We start from the raw sequence: 19,675 nt of genomic DNA, 5'->3' as shown, positions 1-19,675 counted from the left end.
AAAAAGGCATTCTTGAATGCAAACAGGGCTTTTTCGAAAGAGAGCGTCCAGACTGCCTGGGTGCTCTCTTTCGAAAAAGCGGCTTGCTTTTTCGAAAGTGCTGCTTGCAGTCTAGATGCTCTTTTCCGAAAGAGGCTTGCAGTCTAGACGTAGCCTAAAGGAGCTGCGGCCTAACCAACACCAAGGAGAGCAGTACTATCATCTCAGATGACTTGAATGCTATGCCTCTGTTAATGCAACCTAAAACTGCCTTGGCTTTTTTGTAAGAGCTTTGCACTGCTAACTCACGTTGAGGTTATCCATTACTCTCGGGGTCAGTGACAGGACTCGGGCAGGACCTACCTCAGGGGGAGGTATCCCTTTACCGTGCTGCCCAACCCCTATCTATCCTTGCCCTCCCAACACTGCCCTTGTCCCCTGGCTCTTCCTCCATTCAGGCCCAGCCCTCTTCCTCTGAGGGATGGGAGCTTGCAATGGGGAGGTGCCGAAAGTGTGCTCGGCCTTCCACCCCGCCCACTGAGGGGAAGGATGCAGGAACCATCCCACCCTCTGATCCCGCGAACACTTCACAGCACCAGGAAGCGGTGATTGCGGGAGAGGTAAAAACCTCCCTCCCAGGGTCCCTGCAAGGGGAGGTGTTCATGGAGGATGCTCCCACCATTCCCACCTCCACTGAGGGAGCGGCCGCTGACCTTGCCACCGACAAAGATCACCACCTGGTGGTGGGCAGCAGGCTCGCCTTCCTCTCTCAGCAGGTGGAGGCTTTGGAGCTGACCCCGGCTGCCTCAGAGGGGGATCATCAGGCCCTGGAGGGACAACCACCAACCTCTCTTTCCCCTTTCGACCCGCTGCTATCCCTTCTCCCTGTCTCTGAGCTGCCCCAGAGTGCGACCATCTGCCCGGCCATCGGCAGCACTTCGGCCGTGGCCGTGGAAACCCTTGAGGCTCTCAGCAGGCGGGAGCTCCCATTAATATACATCACCCCCAGGGATGAGGCCTCTGGTGCTGCACTCTCTGTGGCGCTGGAGCCCAGCGCTGGGGAGACTATTACTACCCCTACCGCTGCCACCAATTCTCTGCCCTGCAAGGGGGCACCACATCCCGGTGCCTCCTCTGCTGGGGCTTCTTGCCCTGCTGCTACTTCTGCTCCCTGTTCAAACCCCCTCCCAATTGAGCTTCCCACCCCACTCTTCCTCCTCCTCCCCATCCTTGTCTTTTCCCTAATCCCTCACCTCTTCGTCTCCCTCCTTTTCCTGATCCCCTCCCTGAAATCTTTTCCTCCACTTACTCTGTTACTGCCGCCCCCGGGGTTGCCACGTTTAGCCCAGACGTTGGCCTCCGGGAGGCGGTTTTCGTTTCTCCTGCTCCCAGCACATCTGGAGCTGATCTCCCTCCACCACTATCCTCCAAGCAGGGACCTCAGACACCCCGCATCCCGTTGTCGATGGGACGCGTGGCTCAAGGAGGGGTCTGGCCCCAAGGCGTTCGAGGGCCCGAGGCCCCGACGCCAGATGCGCTGAGGGGCGAGATGCGTGCTTTCTTGGAAGACATCCGTGGCTCCAAGAACAAAGTCGCTCTCACCCTTCAGCACTGGGGAGATTTTCATCTCATCCTACAAACAGTAAGGGCCCTCTTGGGGGAGGGTAAAGGGACCGGGCGGTGGGAGGCCACAGCTTACCACTGGGTCCGCAGCTTCCATGATGCCCTGCTCACTTTTGGGTACAGTCACGGTTTGCTGGTGGGGGCCAATGGGGGCCACTGGCACTCCTGCCAATGAGGATCTTCCCCAGTCCTCTCGATGCCGCCACTCATCTTTGCCACTCTGAACACCCGAGGCTGAGGGGTGGGTCTCCGTAGGTGTCAGGTACTCTCCTTCCTCCGGAACGCGGGGGAGGGGTACTCTGTCATATTCCTACAGGAGACCCACACAGCTCCAGCCGCCGAGGCTAGTTAGTGGCTGGAGTGGGGGGACGGTTTATTTTAGCCACCTGTCAGCACGTCAAGCCAGGGTGGCTACCCTGTTCTCCCTGAACCTGCAGCCCAAGGTGCTGGGAACCACCGAGGTCGTGCAGGGTCGCCTGCTGCATCTCCAGGTTCAGATGAAAGGGCTGATATTAAATCTTGTCAACATCTACGCCCCGACGTCCATCCCGGAGAGGCTCCACTTCTATCAGCGGGTGTTTGCCTTCCTCGGCACCTTGGATACTCGCAAGTGCCTGGTTCTGGGCGGGGACTTCATCTGAACTCTCAAGGAGCGGGACCGTAAGGGGCTCAAGCAGTGCCCAGCAGCCATGGACGTCCTCAGGGACATAACAGACCATCACTCCCTGGTGGACGTCTGGCTAGACCTCCACCTGCGCGAGGAAACGGTGTTTACCTACGTCCAGGTGATGGGTCGCCGGTCTTTCCACTCCCAGTTGGACCGCTGTCTCGTCATCATCTCTTCCGGGCCCACTCCTCCAGCATTCGGCCAGCCCCTTTCTCGGCCCACCACTTGGTGGCCGTACGGGCCTCTCTTTCCTCAGAGAGGCCGGGGCCAGCCTATTGGCATTTCAATAACAGACTGCTGGAGGACGTGGGCTTCGTAGCGTCCTTCCGAGAGTTCTGGCTGGCCTGGCGTGGGCGGTGGTGGGATGTGGGGAAGGTGCGCACAAAGCTCTTCTGCCGTGACTTAGCCTGGGGGGCCAGCCCACAGAGGGATGCGGTGATAGAGCAGTTGGACTGGGAGATTTTAGAGCTAGAGAGGCGGCTGGCCACCGGCCCCGAGGATCCGCCCCTCTGCGGAGCATACCGGGAGAAGCGAGAGGAACTCCGGGTCCTTGAGGACCTTCGAGCCCAGGGTGCCTTTGTTCGTTCTCGCATCCATCTCCCAAAGGATCGAGGCTCCCGCTTCTTCTATGCCCTGGAGAAAAAGAGGGGAGCTAAAAAGCACATCATCTGCCTTCTGGCAGAGGATGGCACCCCCCTCACAGATCCGGTAGAGATGTGCCAGAGGGCTCGTGCCTTCTACACCTCTCTCTTCTCCCCAGATCCGACCAACACCGACACCCGCAAGGTTCTCTGGAACAAACTCCCGACGGTCAGCGCAGGCGACTGGGACTGGCTAGAGATGCCTCTCTCTCCAGCTGAGTTCTCGGAAGCCCTCTGACTCATGCCCACTAATAAATTCCCAGGCATGGACGGGCTGACCGTGAAGTTCTACCGTGTGCTCTGGGACATCCTCGGCCCGGACCTTGCTAGCGTCTGGGCCAAGTCCTTGTAGAGCGGGATCCTCCCTTTATCGTGCAGGTGAGCCGTGATCGCCTTCCTGCCTAATAAGGGGGACCTCCGCGATCTGAGGAATTGGCATCCCGTCTCACTCCTCAGCATGGACTATAAAATCGTTGCCAAACCCATCTTCCTAAGGTTGAAGTCCATGATGGCGGATGTGGTCCATCCAGACTAGACCTACGCCATCCTGGGCCGAACCATCTTTGACACCCTTTTTCTGGTCCGGGATCTCTTAGAGCTCGGGTGTAGGGACGGTCTGTCGTTCACTCTCCTGTCCTTGGATCAGAAGAAGGCGTTCGACCAGATGGACTACGGGTACTTCCTGGGCACCCTGCGGGCCTTCAGCTTCGGGCCCCATTTTGTGGGTTTTCTTCAGGTGCTGTATGCCTCCGCAGAGTGCTTGGTCAAGCTCAACTGGACCCTGACCGCACCGATCAGCTTCGGGCGGGGAGTATGTCAAAGCTGTCCGCTGTCAGGCCAGCTGTACGCACTAGCCATAGAGTCCTTCTTCCGTCTCCTTCTCAAGAGGTTGACGGGGTTGGTGCTCCGTGAGCCGGAGACCAGGCTGGTCCTGTCAGCGTACGCCGACAATGTGCTCCTCATGGTCCAGGACCCAGGAGACTGGCAACGGATGGAGGCTTGCCAAGCCGTCTACTCGGCGGCCTCCTCCGCCTGGGTCAACTGGGTCAAGAGCTCTAGCCTGGTGTAGGGGCTGGGTGGCAGGCGGGCTCCCTCCCACCCATGCTTCAGGGCATCAGGTGGAGCACGGGTCCGCTGCTATACCTCGGCGTTTTCCTTTCCGCCACGCATCCCTCTCTGCCGGAGAACTGGCAAGGTTTAGAGGCCAGGGTGGTTGAGCAGTTGCAGAGATGGACAGGACTGCTCCTTTGCCTCTCCCTTCATGGGAGGGTACTGGTACTCAACCAATTGGTCCTGTCCATGCTCTGGCACTGCCTCAACACCCTGGTCCTGGCCCCAGGACTCTTGGCCCGTATCCAGCAGCTCATGCTACGGCTCATCTGGCCAGGACTGCATTGGATCTCTGCAGGGGTTCTCCATCTCCCCCTGGAAGAGGGAGGGCAGGGCTTGATGTGTTTGCGCATGTAGGTTCACGTCCTCCGCCTCCGGGCCCTGCAGAGACTCCTATTTCACGAAGGTAGTCCAGTGTGCAGCCTCCTTTCCTTCGTCGCCTCCGCGGGCTCTGATATGACCGGCAGCTCCTTTATCTGAGAGATCTTCCGCAAGACCTCTCCGGGCTGCCGGCCTTCTACCAGAACCTCCGGACCTGGAAGCTGCTAGCGGCGACCACGTCCTTGGGAGCCACCATGGGGGCAGACCTCCTCGCGGAGCCCCTGCTACACAATCCCCATCTATGTGTGCAGGTGGCAGAGTCCCTCTTGATGCGCCAGAGGTTGGTCCTGGCAGAAGTCACCAGAGTCGGAGACTTCCTGGACTATGACTGGGGAGACTGGGTTGATCCTTGGGCGCTTGCCCAGTGCATGGGGCTCTCCACCCTACATACTCCCCGGCATGTACTTCAGGAGGTGAAGGACGCTTTGCCACCCACTGCTTGGGTGTACCTAAACAAAGTCCTGAGAGAGGGTGCACCCCGCCCACCGCTTACCCCCGGCTCTCCCAATCTCTCCATCGGCCCCAAACCCCGCGTACCTTCGCAAACGCCTCCCCCTCATCACCTGAGCCGGCTGCACTCGATACAACCAGTCCCCTTCTGAACCATGCCAAAGAATCACCTGTACACGCTCGTGCTTCACACGATCCACTTCCCCACCCTTGTGTCCCGCCCAGACACCAAGGGGCGGGACCTCCTACCATCAATAGAAGGTGGGGAGCCCCAGTGGGCAAGCCTCTATTCGACCTTGGTTCCATGACCCACCAGGGACATCTGTTGGAGAATCCTGCAAGGCGCAGTGAGCACGGGCGTGTACTTGGCGCGGTTCACCCCCATCCCCAAAACGCGCCTCAAGTGCGCTAGGTTACCGCCCCTCTTTTGGCTCCTCCAGAACCTCCTATTGAGGTTCTGACTGCACTTTTCCTTCCACTTGTTAATTTACGCACATCCCATCTGTGGCCCCACAAAGTCGCGGAACCTCCTGGTCAACCTCCTCCCGGCTATAGCCAAATTGGCAATCTATAAAAGAAGGGAGAAGAGGTCAGCCGGGGGAGGGGCCTGCAACTGTGGGACCTATTTCCGTTGCTGTATCCGCTCACGTATCCGGGAAGAGTTCCAATGGGCAGCATCCGCTGGCTCTCTCGAGATCTTCGGGGAGCAGTGGGCGCTGTCCAGGGTTCTCTGCTCGGTTTCCCCATCTGGCTCCCTCGTTTTAGCCCTTTGACCCTCACACCCGTACCTGTTTTCTCATTATTTGTTCCCAGTAATTAGTTGGTTCTTCTGGGTTCTGTGGACCCTCCCTGCAGGCTGGGGGAGGTCCTTTATATGTAGGCGGGCTGGTGCCCACCCATCTCCCAGACACCAAATAGGACTAGGCCTCTGCAGCCCCCTACTCTCAGGCTGCCACAATATATAGGAATAGAGGAATAAATATTTATCACTTATGGCAAAGTGATACAATGCCTTAAAAGGTATGTGTGTATAAGAAAAAGCTTCTTTAAAAAAAAAACAGAAAAAAAACCACATACACATTATCTACACAAAATTTTATTCACAGTCAGAAAAAGTGTATAACACAATTTATACAAAAGTTTATAAAAACAGAAAAAACAGTTTTTTCTTTAGAGTTAGTCATGAATTGTTTAAGTAAAAGTATGTTCTAACAATGGATATGAAAATTAAAATGCTATTGGAACATTTGACTTCTTTTGAATAAAGCATTTTTTAAATATTGATTTTCTATCCTTTTTTAGGCCAAGTAAAATCTCATTTCTTTTTATGTATTATTGGAAGGCTGCCTTAAAATAAATACAAGAGTAAAAGAATGATTTGCCATTTAAGAAGAGATGTCAAATTAAAATCACTGTGACAAGTTGACTGTATACTTTACTGAAATTATGCATGAACAATTAAACTTTTGTATTCCAAAAACATAGCTTATTTCCCTTTTATAATGTTATTCTTGGTAGTCAAGAAATGATTACGTCATTATCAGAACTGATACTATAACAACACACCCCTGGGTTTGTGCCTCAAGCTCTTTTACAAAGACATTAGTCGTCTTTATAATTACTTTAAACATTAAACTTACAGAATAAGACTAAAAAGAACACAGATTTTTATTATTTTAGCATAGAGTAAAAGCTGCAGACAAATCAACCAAATGTGAAATCTTTTTTAAAAAAGGCATTTACAACTCAAGTGAACTGCATCTTTTTAGATTGTTTTTTGGATATTACTTGTTACAACTCCTCCTTTCAGAGGAAAAGCTTTCCAATATAAAGTTTGGGAGTTTAGGTGCCTTTTTAATAGCCTTTCGACTTTCTTTCACCATGCCGTCACAGTTTAGGAAAAGATGTTCGAGTAAGAATCTCTGTCTTGTTCTTTTGCAGTTTTACTCTTTTTGTGATAGGCTGCAGTCTCTCCAAAAGTCAGGAACTGATCATGTGATTCCCACACTAGGTATAAAAGACCCACAGAAGGAACAGCAGCTTACTCTGCTCAGTGTCAGCCTAGGGCTTGGAACTCACTCTATCATGCTTTATGGTGACAACAGACTCCCTAAACCTTAACTTACTCCAGCTTTGCTCTTGCTCCAGCGCTGTTCCTGGTCTTACTTCAAGCCCTACTAATACTGCTGCCAGCTCCTAGTCACCAACCCAACTCCTGATTTCAGCTCTGATAGAATACTAGTACTTTCCCCTTCACTTTGGTGTTATGAGGTTAATCACATTAAGAAGTGTGAAGCACTGAAATATTGGAATCATGGGGGAATATAAATATAGCTAAAATAGAATAAGATATTCCTCTGATCTAATATAGACAGGGTAGATAAAAATTGATCATTTTAAAAAAAATTGATTTTTTTTTTTTTATTTAGAGTAGACAAGCTGGGTAAGACTGTTTTTGTTCTGTGCTTATGTGTTGACGGACAGTGTCCAAGCATGGCAGATGAGTTAGTTAAGATATACCTTCAAGACAGAGACAATATATAGGAAAGGATGGAGACAGCACAAAAATGAAGTGAAATTGACTGGAAAGAAAAAAGGGAAGACATCATTCAGCACACACACAGCTTTCTATATTCCCTCACACTTTTGCCACAGAAAAACTGTCATGGCTTTTGGGTGTAAGAGACCCCCTACCTGGGAACATTTTGAAGAAATTGAGTCCCTGGGTAAGAAAGGAAATTGTGTCAAGTGTAAGCAGCGCAAGAAGATGATATAGGGACTAGTTGCAAGAATAAAACATCATAATGAAAACTGCTTACTGAGAGAAAGTAATGTGAATGACAATGTGGATATGGTGAGTGGATCAACTGGTTAGTAAAGTAATTCACTTTGTAATACATCATTCTTCAAGATTCTCTTTATGCCTTTTAGTATAAGTGTAAATTGACAAGTAAATTCCCAAGCTGTTTGCTGTTTCGGATGTTGCTAGAAAAAAAAGTTTAGCTTAGCTAATTATAGCTTGTTAGATTCTAAACCTAGTAAATTAATTTATCATACAATACAAAAAGCTGCAGTTAGAGAATTGTAGAGTTACCAGTTGCCACCGTCATTTTCTTATTTTATACAAGAAAATGTATGTACATTGCTTAGTTCCTTAACTCAATTTTTGTTTTTCTTCATTTTCAATCATTGCTCAGATTTGGGGTTGGGAATGAGGGGTTCACTATGCAACCTGCCCCAGGAAGAGAGAACTACCCCAGCCCTGTCTCACCGCAGTAGTTTGGGGCCAGGCGAGAAGTGCCTTCCAATAGTGTCTGTAGTCCCCGCAGGCACAGCCAGGGGAAGGGTGCATATCCCCTAGCTGGGGAAGGTCCAGGTTTCCCTGCCCCCAGTGCTCCCCAACCAGAATGAGAAATGCAGCAAAGTGCACAGTATTCCCCTCATTCCCTGATGAAAGGGAACAGCCACCAATGTTCATACGAAACAGGAGGGAGGTGTCAGCCTCCCTGCCATCCCTAAAGGGAGCCTGGGGAGAGGGAGGCTTGGGGTTGGGGCAGTCCTGGATAAGGGAAGAGCCAGACCCCAACCAAGTCTCTTTCCCCTACCTGATGATTCTGTCTTTTTTCTGTATGGTTTTATGAGAAGCCATCCCATTCTGGGCACATCCTGTGTTCTTGGCACAACCAAACCTTTACCTTGTTTTAAATAAAAGAAAGCTATATGTATACCAAATTTGGTGGTCCTAGCTATAATCATTTAGGAGGAGTTCCTGGACAGACACAAACACAGACTCACTCATACTCAGTCAAATTCTCTCAAATAAATAGTAGATTACATAATAAATGCCCCTTATTTTGGAACATCCTGGCCAAAGACCATAATGGAGATGCCATAAGTCTATTTCCTATTTTACTTCAGCATAACTCAGCTTTTCCAAGAGAAACACCTCCTATGCTTGTTCTGTCAAAAAACAGAAGTACCAGGGAGTTCAATGTGGATTACTCAGAAATTAAATGCACTCTAAGCACAGTCAGTCTTAATATTTTTGATAACGGATTTAAATCAATGGGGTTTTTTGGTGATTTAATTCAATGATTTAAATCACCTTGAATTAAGTCAATCAATCCTGAATATAGGCTACAAAAACAATATATCTATAATGGATAGGATTCCTAGTTCAATTCTCTTTTGACAGTGGCCCTTGAAGATTCTGTGACCGACTACATCACAATGCCCCACTGTCCATTTGGTAATACAGGCAGTCCCCGACTTACGTGGATCCGACTTACGTCGGATCCCTAGATACGAACGGGGTGAGGCAACTCCCGCACATGCGCAGCAGCATTTCCGGGGCTCGCTCACCTGGGTCCTAGGATCCTCCTCCTCCTCGGGCCGGCTCCGACTGGGGTCCCGGAGAGCTGCCGGGCAGAGGAAAAGTGCCTCCCCCTGCCAGCAACAGGCTGCCCCCTCCCCTGAGCAACAGGCTGCCGAACAGACAAAAGCAGCCTCTCTGCCCTTCCTCCCCCTATACATGCCGGGCTCCCGGAGCTCAGCAGCGTCCCTGGGGCTCGCTCACCTGGGTCCTAGAATCCACCTTCTCCTGCTCTTCGGCCGGCTCCAACTGGCCTCTGCCTGCAGCAGCTGGCCACAGGGACAGGGATCCCGCAGAGCTGCCGGGCAGAGGAAAAGTGCCCCCCCCCCCCCCCCCGCAGCCTCGCATCCTGCACACCTCCCCCTCCCCCCCTGCCAGCAACAGGCTGCCCCCTCCCCTGAGCAACAGGCTGCCGAACAGCAGACAAAAGCAGCCTCTCCGCCCCTCCTCCCCCTATACATGCTGGGCTCCCTGGGCAAACAAAGACTCCACCAAAACAAACAAAGTGCTGGCCTCATTGTGTTAGCAAAAAAAGGACCCTCCTCCTAGAACCCTGGGTGGTGTGTGGAAATAAAGCTATTAGCTCAAAGCATGGTGCAGAGCTGTTTGGTATTTGATGAGTTACTCCTTTAGTCCTGAGTTTGTCACAGGGACAGAAATAGATGTGAAATCTTCTGAACAGGGGAACAGACAGCAAAACAAACATTAGAGGGGAGTTAACCTTTCCCTATGCTATCCAAAACTAAAAAAAATGTTTGGCTAGAGTTTACCCTACAATATGTACCAGTTCCGACTTACATACAAATTCAACTTAAGAACAAACCTACAGTCCCTATCTTGTACGTAACCCGGGGACTGCCTGTACTCTTACTAGGGCTCTCAGCAGGATTTCTGGTAATGACAGTCTGTTTTCTTACAGGTTTGGGCACACAATCACAACAGTCATATCCTGAATTCTTTATACTGGTTGCATTGACTAATTTAACGACAGAACTTCTAGATTATAACATCTTAGTGTTAAACCTGGCTACATCTGATTAGGGATATAATAGTGTAGTTGATTATCCGATGAGCAAAAAACTCACAGGTTAACACTATAGACGACACATATTTCCCCTCCCCTCCCAATACATTTTTTAGCAGGCTGGCCAGCAGCCCAGCTCAGTCCTGGCTTGCCCCAGGTCCAGGACCTATCCCTACTGCAGCTCTGTATTTAAAGTATATTGGGAGCCAGGCAGACAGGCAGCCCGGCTCAGTTCTAGCTCGCACCGGGTCTGGGGCCTCAGCCTGCCCCAATCCCCTGACAAGGGCTGCTGCCACCCCCCACTGCAACACAGGGAAACAGGCAGCTGGTCTATGAGAGGAGCTGGTTTTTAAACTTTTGTGCATCAGCTCCCACCTGGCACCCTGCACTATTGCCTCTGATACAGAGGCAACAGCGCAAAGTGTCAGAAGGCTCCTTGGGAGTGGGGCTAGAGCACACTGGCCTGGGGACTATAGAATAGTCAAGTAATCAATAAGAATTCATGAGGTTAATTGAGTACTCAATCAATATTTAGCATCCCTATATCTGATACCTCTTCCTTAAATTCTGCCCTTATGGTAATCTATACAGTATTTACACACCACCTGCCTTTTTAGGGATCCCACTTACATGGGTTGTGTCAGCAGACAAGTGATCACTCTTTGCTCTGGTGGTCCACAAAGCCTCTGCCAATGTAAACTTCCTATTCAGCCCCTTTAAATTACAGGTAGTCCCCGAGTTACGCGGATCCGACTTATGTCGGATCCGCAGTTACGAACGGGGATTTTCTCGCCCCGGAGGACTCGAGCGGCGGAACGCCTGGTCCCGCCGCCCACCTCCTCCGGGGCAAGAAAAGCTGCTCCCCATCTCCCTGGTCTGCTGCGGGAGCCAGCAGACCAGGGAGACGGGGAGCAAAGCAGCGGAGGACCCGGGGCCGGACCCGCGGCCGCTTCCAGATCAGCTAGAAGCGCCGCGGTCCAGCCCGGGTCCTCCGCCGCTTTGCTCCATCTCCCTGGTCTGCTGGCGGGGGATGCAGCTAGTGCCCCCCCCCCCCAGCAGACCAGGGAGATGTGGAGCAAAGCCCGGGGCCTGTGGTAGAGCAGGTGGGGCGCTGCCGGTTGGTCCCGCAGCACCGCTCCTTGGCGCTACCGGACCAACCCGGCAGCACCCCAGCTGCTCAGCCCCAGGAGTCCTGATTCAGCCGCTGCTGATCAGTTTCAGCAGTGGCTGAATCAGGACGCCTGGGGCAGAGCAGCTAGGGTGCTGCTGGGTTGGTCCAGTAGCGCCGAGGAGCGGCCGCGCTACTGGACCAACCCAGCAGCACCCGAGCTGCTCTACCCCAGGCGTCCCCAAGTTAGCCGCTGCTGAAACTGACCAGCGGCTGACTACAGGAAGCCCGAGGCACAGTTGCTCTGCCCCAGGCTTCCTGGAATCAGCTGCTGATCAGTTTCAGCAGCAGCTGACTTGGGGACGCCTGGGGTTCTTAAGTTGAATCTGTATGTAAGTCAGAACTGGTGTCCAGATTCAGCGGCTGAATCTGGATGCCAGTTCCGACTTACATACAGATTCAACTTAAGAACAAACCTACAGTCCCTATCTTGTACGTAACCCGGGGACTGCCTGTACTAACATAATATCTTGAAACAGTCTAACCTAGACAGTCTAGCCTCCTCTCGATAATTTTTTTAAATGTTTACTTATGCCATATTTATTACATTTTCCTTCAATCCTTTATTTGCCTTTTTATCTCTAGGGATCTCCTTGATCTCTATGGAAAAACAGTGAGTTGGAGCAGAATTTAGACACTATCATTACATTCTTTTAGCTGTGTTTTAATCTAAAATCAAAGTCAAGAACTGAACCCAAACAAAGGAAAAAGGATAGTGAACTAAACTACTGTATTGCCACTAAGGACTTAATTTATAGTAGTTTAATAAGAATACATAAGTTTATCTTTGTTAATAAATAACAATTAATAAATAAAAATTAAACATTTCTGTACTAATTTTTATTTAAGAACCAAAACCTGTAATCTCTATAATCTTATCTAAAGCCTGTTAAGTCAAGCCTACATTATCCCTTTCATCCTTTACACAATAACTGGTCAGTCTGTTCTAGGACACTAGAACTACAGACTTATTCAGACTGTAAAACTTTACAGCACTACTTGTCCCAATTTCTCTAATCAGATTTATTTTAATTACTTTGTTTTTAACAGTTTCACAGTGTAGTTTACTCTTAACAAAACTAGGGAAAAGAAACTGGAACAGTGATCTTAACTCTTCTGACACCAAAAATAGCATGAAACATTCTTATCCAGGTTTCTGTGCAGATGATTTCAACTAAAAATAAAAATATTTGGAGCATTTATAAGGAACTCTTAAATTTAGATACTGATTTATGGGACACCGCAGATTTTCCATCCTGTACTGTACTTCCAACCTCTCTCTTTAAAAACAAAAACTCCAATATAGTCATAAAACTTAATATAAAAAATAGATTGTAGTTATATAAAATTCACTCTTTTTACTACTATCACTCTTCAAAACACTTATGAACATTTAAAGTTGTAGTGAGAATCACCCCATTTCATCCACTGTACTTCTAAGGAAATTCCTCTATGTTATGTTCAGTTCCTGAACAAGTATCTTGGCAATAGCCACCAGTTTCTAGTGATAAATGATATGGCTTCTCACTATCACTTTCTACATTTAATGCAACATGATGTATCTTATAACAGAAACAGATGCAGCCATGCAATGAGATTCTCTGGGTGGACACTGGACACACTTTCCTCTCTGCTAACACAACAAACAGCAGCATCTAATTACAGAATAGCTTAGTTCTATCTGTGTAAAAAGCCAAAGCTCTCCTGATGTCCACAGACTTCAATTTGTGCTCTTCTTCCAACTTATGCCATTTTGAAAAGAAAATAAGTAAATATGTTTTGGCTCGTTTGAAATTGTGATACCACTTTGGGAGGAAAGCCAAATAAAGAGAGAACTAAACCTTGTCCTGGTAGAAGACTGTATAGGACAGCTCTGAGTTAAATGTCCCAATTTTAGAGACCCTGTGGGCAGCTGATTGCAACCTAGAACCCTTCCACGAGAGGACAAGGGAGCAAGATGCTGAAGGCTCAAAGAGGAAACCCACGAGCCATGACAGCATGAGGTTCAGGCCCTGAGGATAGACGTGGTCAAACCAAACCATCATTTTGTGAGTGAACACCAACCTGCCTAGAATCAGAGGATAGAAGGCTGAAACAGGTGCCAAGCCACTTGAAAAACAGGTGCTAATTGAAAAAAAAGAAACAGGCCCTGAAGTTTGATATGCTGCAGATAGTCCAGAATCTATTGCAGTGAAGCCTACTTCAGAACAGATATTCTGGTCTGAGGCCCAGCATGAGAATATTAAAGTGGCCCCAGTGGAGGGTTTCCTGCTGCCGATCAAAACCTGTTGCATATGGGCCAAGCACTGCTGATCTTGTGCTTTTAGCCATACAGTAGTCTTGCAGTCACATGAAGAGTTGTCAAGTTTGGGTGCAGAAAGATGCTATGTCCTGGCCTGAGCAGTAGTCACCAAAACGTACAGGAGCATGTTGAACCAGTGTTGATACCACCAGGCAGGGGTATGAAGATAACCCTCGCTCAGTCCTGTTTGATCTTTAACAGGACCCTGTGCAGAGTGCAAGGCACTTCCTCTTCTGCCAGAAGCAAACAAGTCCACACAGGGAGTCCTCCACTTTGGAAGATCACGCTAATCACCTCCTCATGGCAAAATGAAATGATCCTGCTGAGGTGATCTGCAAGCAAGTTCCTAGCTCTGGGGAGGTGCACAGCCGCTGGATGAATGGCATTCACACATAAGCGACAGAAGCAGAGAGCTTCTTGGCAAAAGGCTGACAACTAGGCTCTGCCTTGCTTCTTGATGAAAAATATAGTGGCCACGTTGTCCATCAAGATATGAATCACTTTGCCCTCTACTTAAGGCAAGAAAGCCTGGCAAGCTAAGCAATCCATTCTGAGTTCTGATGTTTATATGCAGATCATGATCACCTTGGGACAAACAGTCTTGCATGCTAACACCATGTGCGTAGACTCTCCAACCAGCAATGGAACAAGGACCACTCAGCAGTCAGAGGTTACTTGTGACCAAGCCAACCTAAAGGGATGCAGATGACTAAAGAATGAGTAAGAGATGGCGGAGGGGATCAGGGGTATCCTGAGTTTTATCTGGAGCACCATCATCAGGCACACCTTTAAAATGAGTGCTTCCGGCTTCCTTGGTGTTTGGACAGACTAAGCTGCACAAGCAACTGGATGGCAGGGAGGCAACAGCTAAACTCAGAGACTCTCTCTTCTCCAAGAGACACTCTGCCAGGGAGACCAAAGCCTAGGAAGTGGGAATGGGAGAGGGAAGCTGTTTTCTCACCACTTGCTATATATGCAGTCCTAGTGAGCAGAGGGTCACCTGAATACCATTTGGAGCAAACGGATGCAAAAGGTGAAAAAAGCCCATTCCTGTTGGAGAGATTCTGGATGGAGGACTAGTGTTCCCTAAAGTCATCCAGATTGCTAGTCTGTAAGGGTCTCATAGCTGCCTTGTTGCGTGATGAGGACTATGATTGTACAGTTGGGGAATGGACCAAGGCAGCACTCCCTTCTACACACTGAGAATTTGTTTCGCTCCCCCAGCATCAGAATCTGCTGCATTTGCTGATCCCAGGATCCCTCAGTGCCTGAAGTTGCCTCTCTTAAGTAGCATGGGAAAACAGCATATTATTAAATGTAGAAACTCAGCATTGCAGGAATGTGTTCAAACATCTGATTTGAATTATTTTCTTCCTTGTAAAGAATAATTTGTGTATGGGGGGGTTCACCTGATAAGTTGTTCTCTAGACATTACAGTAATTTCCTCCGTTTGGTGGAGCACCTTGGGAAATAAGACAATGCCATGTGTGAACAGGTACGTTGACTGGTTTGTAGAGCTCTGGGTCATTACTACAGCAAAACAATTCAGAATGAATTGATTGCCCTAATGGTAAGAAAGATGCTTAACATCATATTGATGCAGCTTGGTAAAGCACAGTAGTATGCCGTAATAACCTGGGTTCGACAAACTGCTGCCCGAGGCAAGCAGATTTCAGCCAGTCGCTCCATGCGCCCCATTCACCAGAGCTTCGCACATGCGCAGTGCCGGTCTGGCACATGCGCAGTGTGGGGCTGGCGAGTAGCTCTCGCCAGGGTTTGTCAAGCCCTAGTAATAACGGACTGCATTTCCAGCATTAGTCACAGTGAAAAGATGTCACTTACAGTACAATTTGTTGATGAAAAGGATGGTGGTAACCAAGTAAAGGAACACTTTATCTGTGTCCAGTCTGGACAACTCTACTAGAAAATGTCTAGAAGAATTGTTATTAACATTCTGAATTAGAATAAAATAAATCTTCTGGACAGTCATAGCCAAGGCTAATCGTGCGAACACAAAAGGAACAGACAGTGGCATCATGCAAGGTTCCTTGTATTGAATACAAGAGCTACTTCATGCTTTGTGGATGCCATTGCCTCAGCATAATTGTGTCAGATGCAGAAGTATCTTCTTTAGATTCAATATCTCTCTTCGGATTACTGCAAAGGATATATGTCCTGTTTTCAGCATCAAATCACAGACAATATCACAAATCTCACCATGAAGCCACAGAAGTGACACTCACTGAGAGAGCCACACTAACATGTAAGGTTAGTGAAATATCACATGATGCTGTTTATGATACTCAGATGGAACTGGTGCAGTTGAGTAAAGCCAAGGCCAGAATCCAACATAAGATGCAAAATTTGGTAGACCAGATGACTGACTTCAAATTTCTTCTCTCAGCTGTGGTTTGGCACAATATTTTGTTCCAAGTAAGGCATTACAAACTCAGTTGAAGAAATTGCAACCACTACTAAGATGAAAAACAATCTTGGTTTTAGTGAGGCTGACAGAGAAAATGGATTTGAAGATGCTATCATGGCTCCCAAAGAAATGGCAAAAATGTTAGGAATTGAGTCTGACTTGAAAAACTCAGGTTTGGTTTGTGGGGTTTTTTTGTTTTGTTTTTAAACAAAAGCAGAGGAGAGGTTATGGGAAGCTTGAATGAAAAATTTAAGAGGGAAGTTTTTTGTTTGCTTGTTGATACTGCTAAGTGTCCAAAGAAAGGTCTGGATAAATGAAGCACCAGAAAAAGAGATGGAGGTTTTCATATGATCTCAGTAAGCAGAAAAATACTTTTGAGTAATTATATAAACCTTAACCTGACACTGAAACATTGAGAATGTTCAAATGTCAATGATAAGGTGTGATGAGCACAGCTTTTCACAGCTTAGACTCATTAAAATATATTCAAACGACAATGGCCAAAGAAATGAGAGACTGACACTGCTCGTTATTCTATTGCTTGAAAATGGCATTGGCCAGCCTTTGAATCACTGAAGCTGTGCATGTTCATTAGAGCAGAAGCATGAAAACCAACCTTTTGAATTAAAGAACTAGGGTTAACATTCTAAGACAGTCATCTATATTAACACTATTATTTGTCCACCCAAAGTTGGTTCACACTTTAATTTCTTCACGTTAATACATTTCAGTTATTTTTAAAATTAAGTTTCTATAAGCTTATAGGAAAGAATTGTTTTATTTGCTTATATAGGACATAATTTACAGAATCTCGTGCAAATTTATCATCTTACATGACAGGGATACATCATGCATGCAAATCATGAATGAAAGTAATGAAATGCGCTATTGTATACAAAAGTTTAAAAATGAAGGGGGCACCCAAGATACTCATCTCGGGCACCATCTCGTCTAGCTTAAGTCCTTTATATACCTTAAAATAATAAATAAAACAATTACTTCACACTACTGTTGCTCTTTAGTGTAACACTGACTGCTAATATGGCTCCTGAACCACTAAGATCTGAGTGTAAATGAAATATTTGTTTTGTCATCACCCTACCTACCACATCACCTGTCTCAAAAATACATGAAGCCACTTATAAAGAGAAGGTTACCTCTATATGCATTGCAAGTTGCGCTTTCTCCTTGTCCTTGTGCTCTATGCATCGCTTCAGCTCTTCTACCTCTGACATGACAACGTTATGATTCAGTTTAGCTCTTAACTCCAGGATCTGTTTTTCCAACACTTGCTTCTCCCGCTCAGACCTTTCAACAACTACAAAAAAAGAGTGATCCATTTGTGAACAAATAAACAGCACTAATATGCTAAGTGAAAGCACTGAAGCCTAAGAGATTAAAATTCTCATTCCTACATTCGCAGTAGTATTTTCTTCTTCCCATATAAATTATGGGTTATTATTGGGAACATATGAATATCCTATAGTGAAGAGTACTTTATAAAAGATTATCAAGATGTATGACTTTTTACATACTTACCTAGATACAGCTATGTTTTCATGCTTATGCAGAACTTATAATGTACATTTCTATATAAAAACTGCAGTAATTATATCAGCTGTTCTTCAACTGATAATCAAGATTCTTCAGTTATTAACCTGTTCAAAATTCAGAAAACATCAGTCCCTACCCCGTCTCATGATACTCTGTTCTACCCCCAGACTACTTTCTGTTGAAAGTTTGCTTTAAGCTCTATTCCTGTTTTCGGTAAAATTGCTCCAGGACAAGTTTTGTTTCTTTCTTTGCGCTTTATATCAACATTTTAGTGCATAGTTATAACTCCAAAATAAATGATGGAAAGGAATATAAGGCTCATATTATTGTTGCAAATAAACTCAATTTTAAGCAAAATGGTTACTTTATCAGGTGGTTCAAAATGACTACCAATTCACTTGACAAAATGGGTCTTTGCCCATGAAAGCTTATGTGCCAATAAATTTGTTAGTCTAGAAGGTGCCACAGGACTTCTCGTTGTTTATGCAGATTCAGACTACCACAGCTACCCCTCTGACAGGGAGGGATGAATCAGTGGTTTGAGCATTGGCCTCCTAAACCCAGGGTTGTGAGTTCAAGGCTTCTGAGAGCCAGTTAGGAATCTGGGGCATATCTGTCTGCGCCAGAAAAGATAATGGAGCAAGTAATTAAGGAATACATCTGCAAACACCTGGAAGATAAAATCTATAAAGATAAAAAGTATATAAAATCATGAGTGGTGTGGAGAGGGTGAATAAAGAAAAGGTCCTCTTTAGTTCCCATAATATAAGGACTAGAGGACACCAAATGAAATTAATGGGTAGCAGGTTTAAAACTAATAAAGAAAAGTTCTTCACACAGCGCATAGTCAACCTGTGGAACTCCTTGCCAGAGGAGGCTGTGAAGGCTAGAACTATAACAGGCTAGAACTATAACAGAGTTTACAGAGAATCTAGATAAATTCATGGAGGGTAGGAATGGTGTCCCTGGCCTCTGTTTGTCAGACGATGGAGATGGATGGCACAAGACAAATCGCTTGATCGCTTGATCATTGTCTTCAGTCCACTCCCTCTGGGGCACCTGGTGCTGGCCACTGTTGGCAGACAGGCTACTGGGCTAGATGGACCTTTGGTCTTACTCAGTACGGCCATTCTTGTGTTCTTATAATAAGGTGATAGGTAACAACCAGCATAGGTTTGTAAAAACAAATCATGTCAGACTAATCTGATAGCTTTCCTTTGATAGGATAACGAGTCTTGTGGATAAAGGAGAAGCAGTGGACATGGACGTGGTACACCTAGACTTTAGTAAGGCATTTAATATGGTCTCGCGTGATCATCTTATCAATAAACTAGGCAGATGGGGCTACAGTAATGTGGGTGCATAACTGGCTGGATAACTGTTCTCAGAGAGTAGTTATGAACGGTTCACAATCCTGCTGGAAGGGCATAACAAGTGGGGTTCTGCAGGGGTCTGTTTTGGGACCATTTCTGTTCAATATCTTCCTCAACAATTTAGATACTGCCATAGAGAGAACACTTAATAAGTTTGCAGATGATACCAAGCTGGGAGGGGTTGCAACTTCTTTGGAGGATAGGATCATAATTCAAAATGATCTGGACAAACTGGAGAAATGGTCTGAGGTAAATAGGATGAAGTTTAATAGGAAAAATGTAAAGCGCTTCACTTAGGAAGAAACAATCAGTCTCAAACATACAGAACAGGAAGTGACTGTGTAGGAAGAGTACTGCAGAAAGGTATCTAGGGGTCATAGTGAACCACAAACTAATGTAATGTAGGAAGAGTACTGAAGAAAGGTATCTAGGGGTCATAGTGAACCACATTAGTCAACAGTGTGACACTGTTGCAAAAAAAGAAAATATGATTCTCGGATGCATTAACAGAGTGTTGTGAGCAAGACACGAGAAGTCATTCTTCCACTCTACTCTGCACTGATCAGGCATCATTTGGAGTATTGTGGCCGGTTCTGGGCACCGCAT

At 47.1% G+C, this 19,675-nt stretch overlaps 1 protein-coding gene across 14 annotated transcripts in view; it reads right to left on the bottom strand.

Moving 5' to 3' along the window:
- CEP128 (centrosomal protein 128) overlaps positions 1-19,675 on the bottom strand; it is a 404,033-nt gene that overhangs the window by 291,360 nt on the left and 92,998 nt on the right. For all 14 annotated transcript variants that reach the window (XM_075926766.1, XM_014569969.3, XM_025181170.2 and 11 more), the window contains one exon: positions 17,300-17,460. In XM_075926766.1, the coding sequence (XP_075782881.1) occupies positions 17,300-17,460 (161 nt within the window). The remainder of the gene's footprint in view (positions 1-17,299; positions 17,461-19,675) is intronic.

The sequence above is a fragment of the Pelodiscus sinensis genome, chromosome 4 (assembly GCF_049634645.1).
Source record: "Pelodiscus sinensis isolate JC-2024 chromosome 4, ASM4963464v1, whole genome shotgun sequence".
NCBI lineage: Eukaryota > Metazoa > Chordata > Testudines > Trionychidae > Pelodiscus > Pelodiscus sinensis.
The sequence above is the reverse complement of the archived record's forward strand: the minus strand, read 5'-3'. Positions and strand labels throughout refer to the sequence as shown.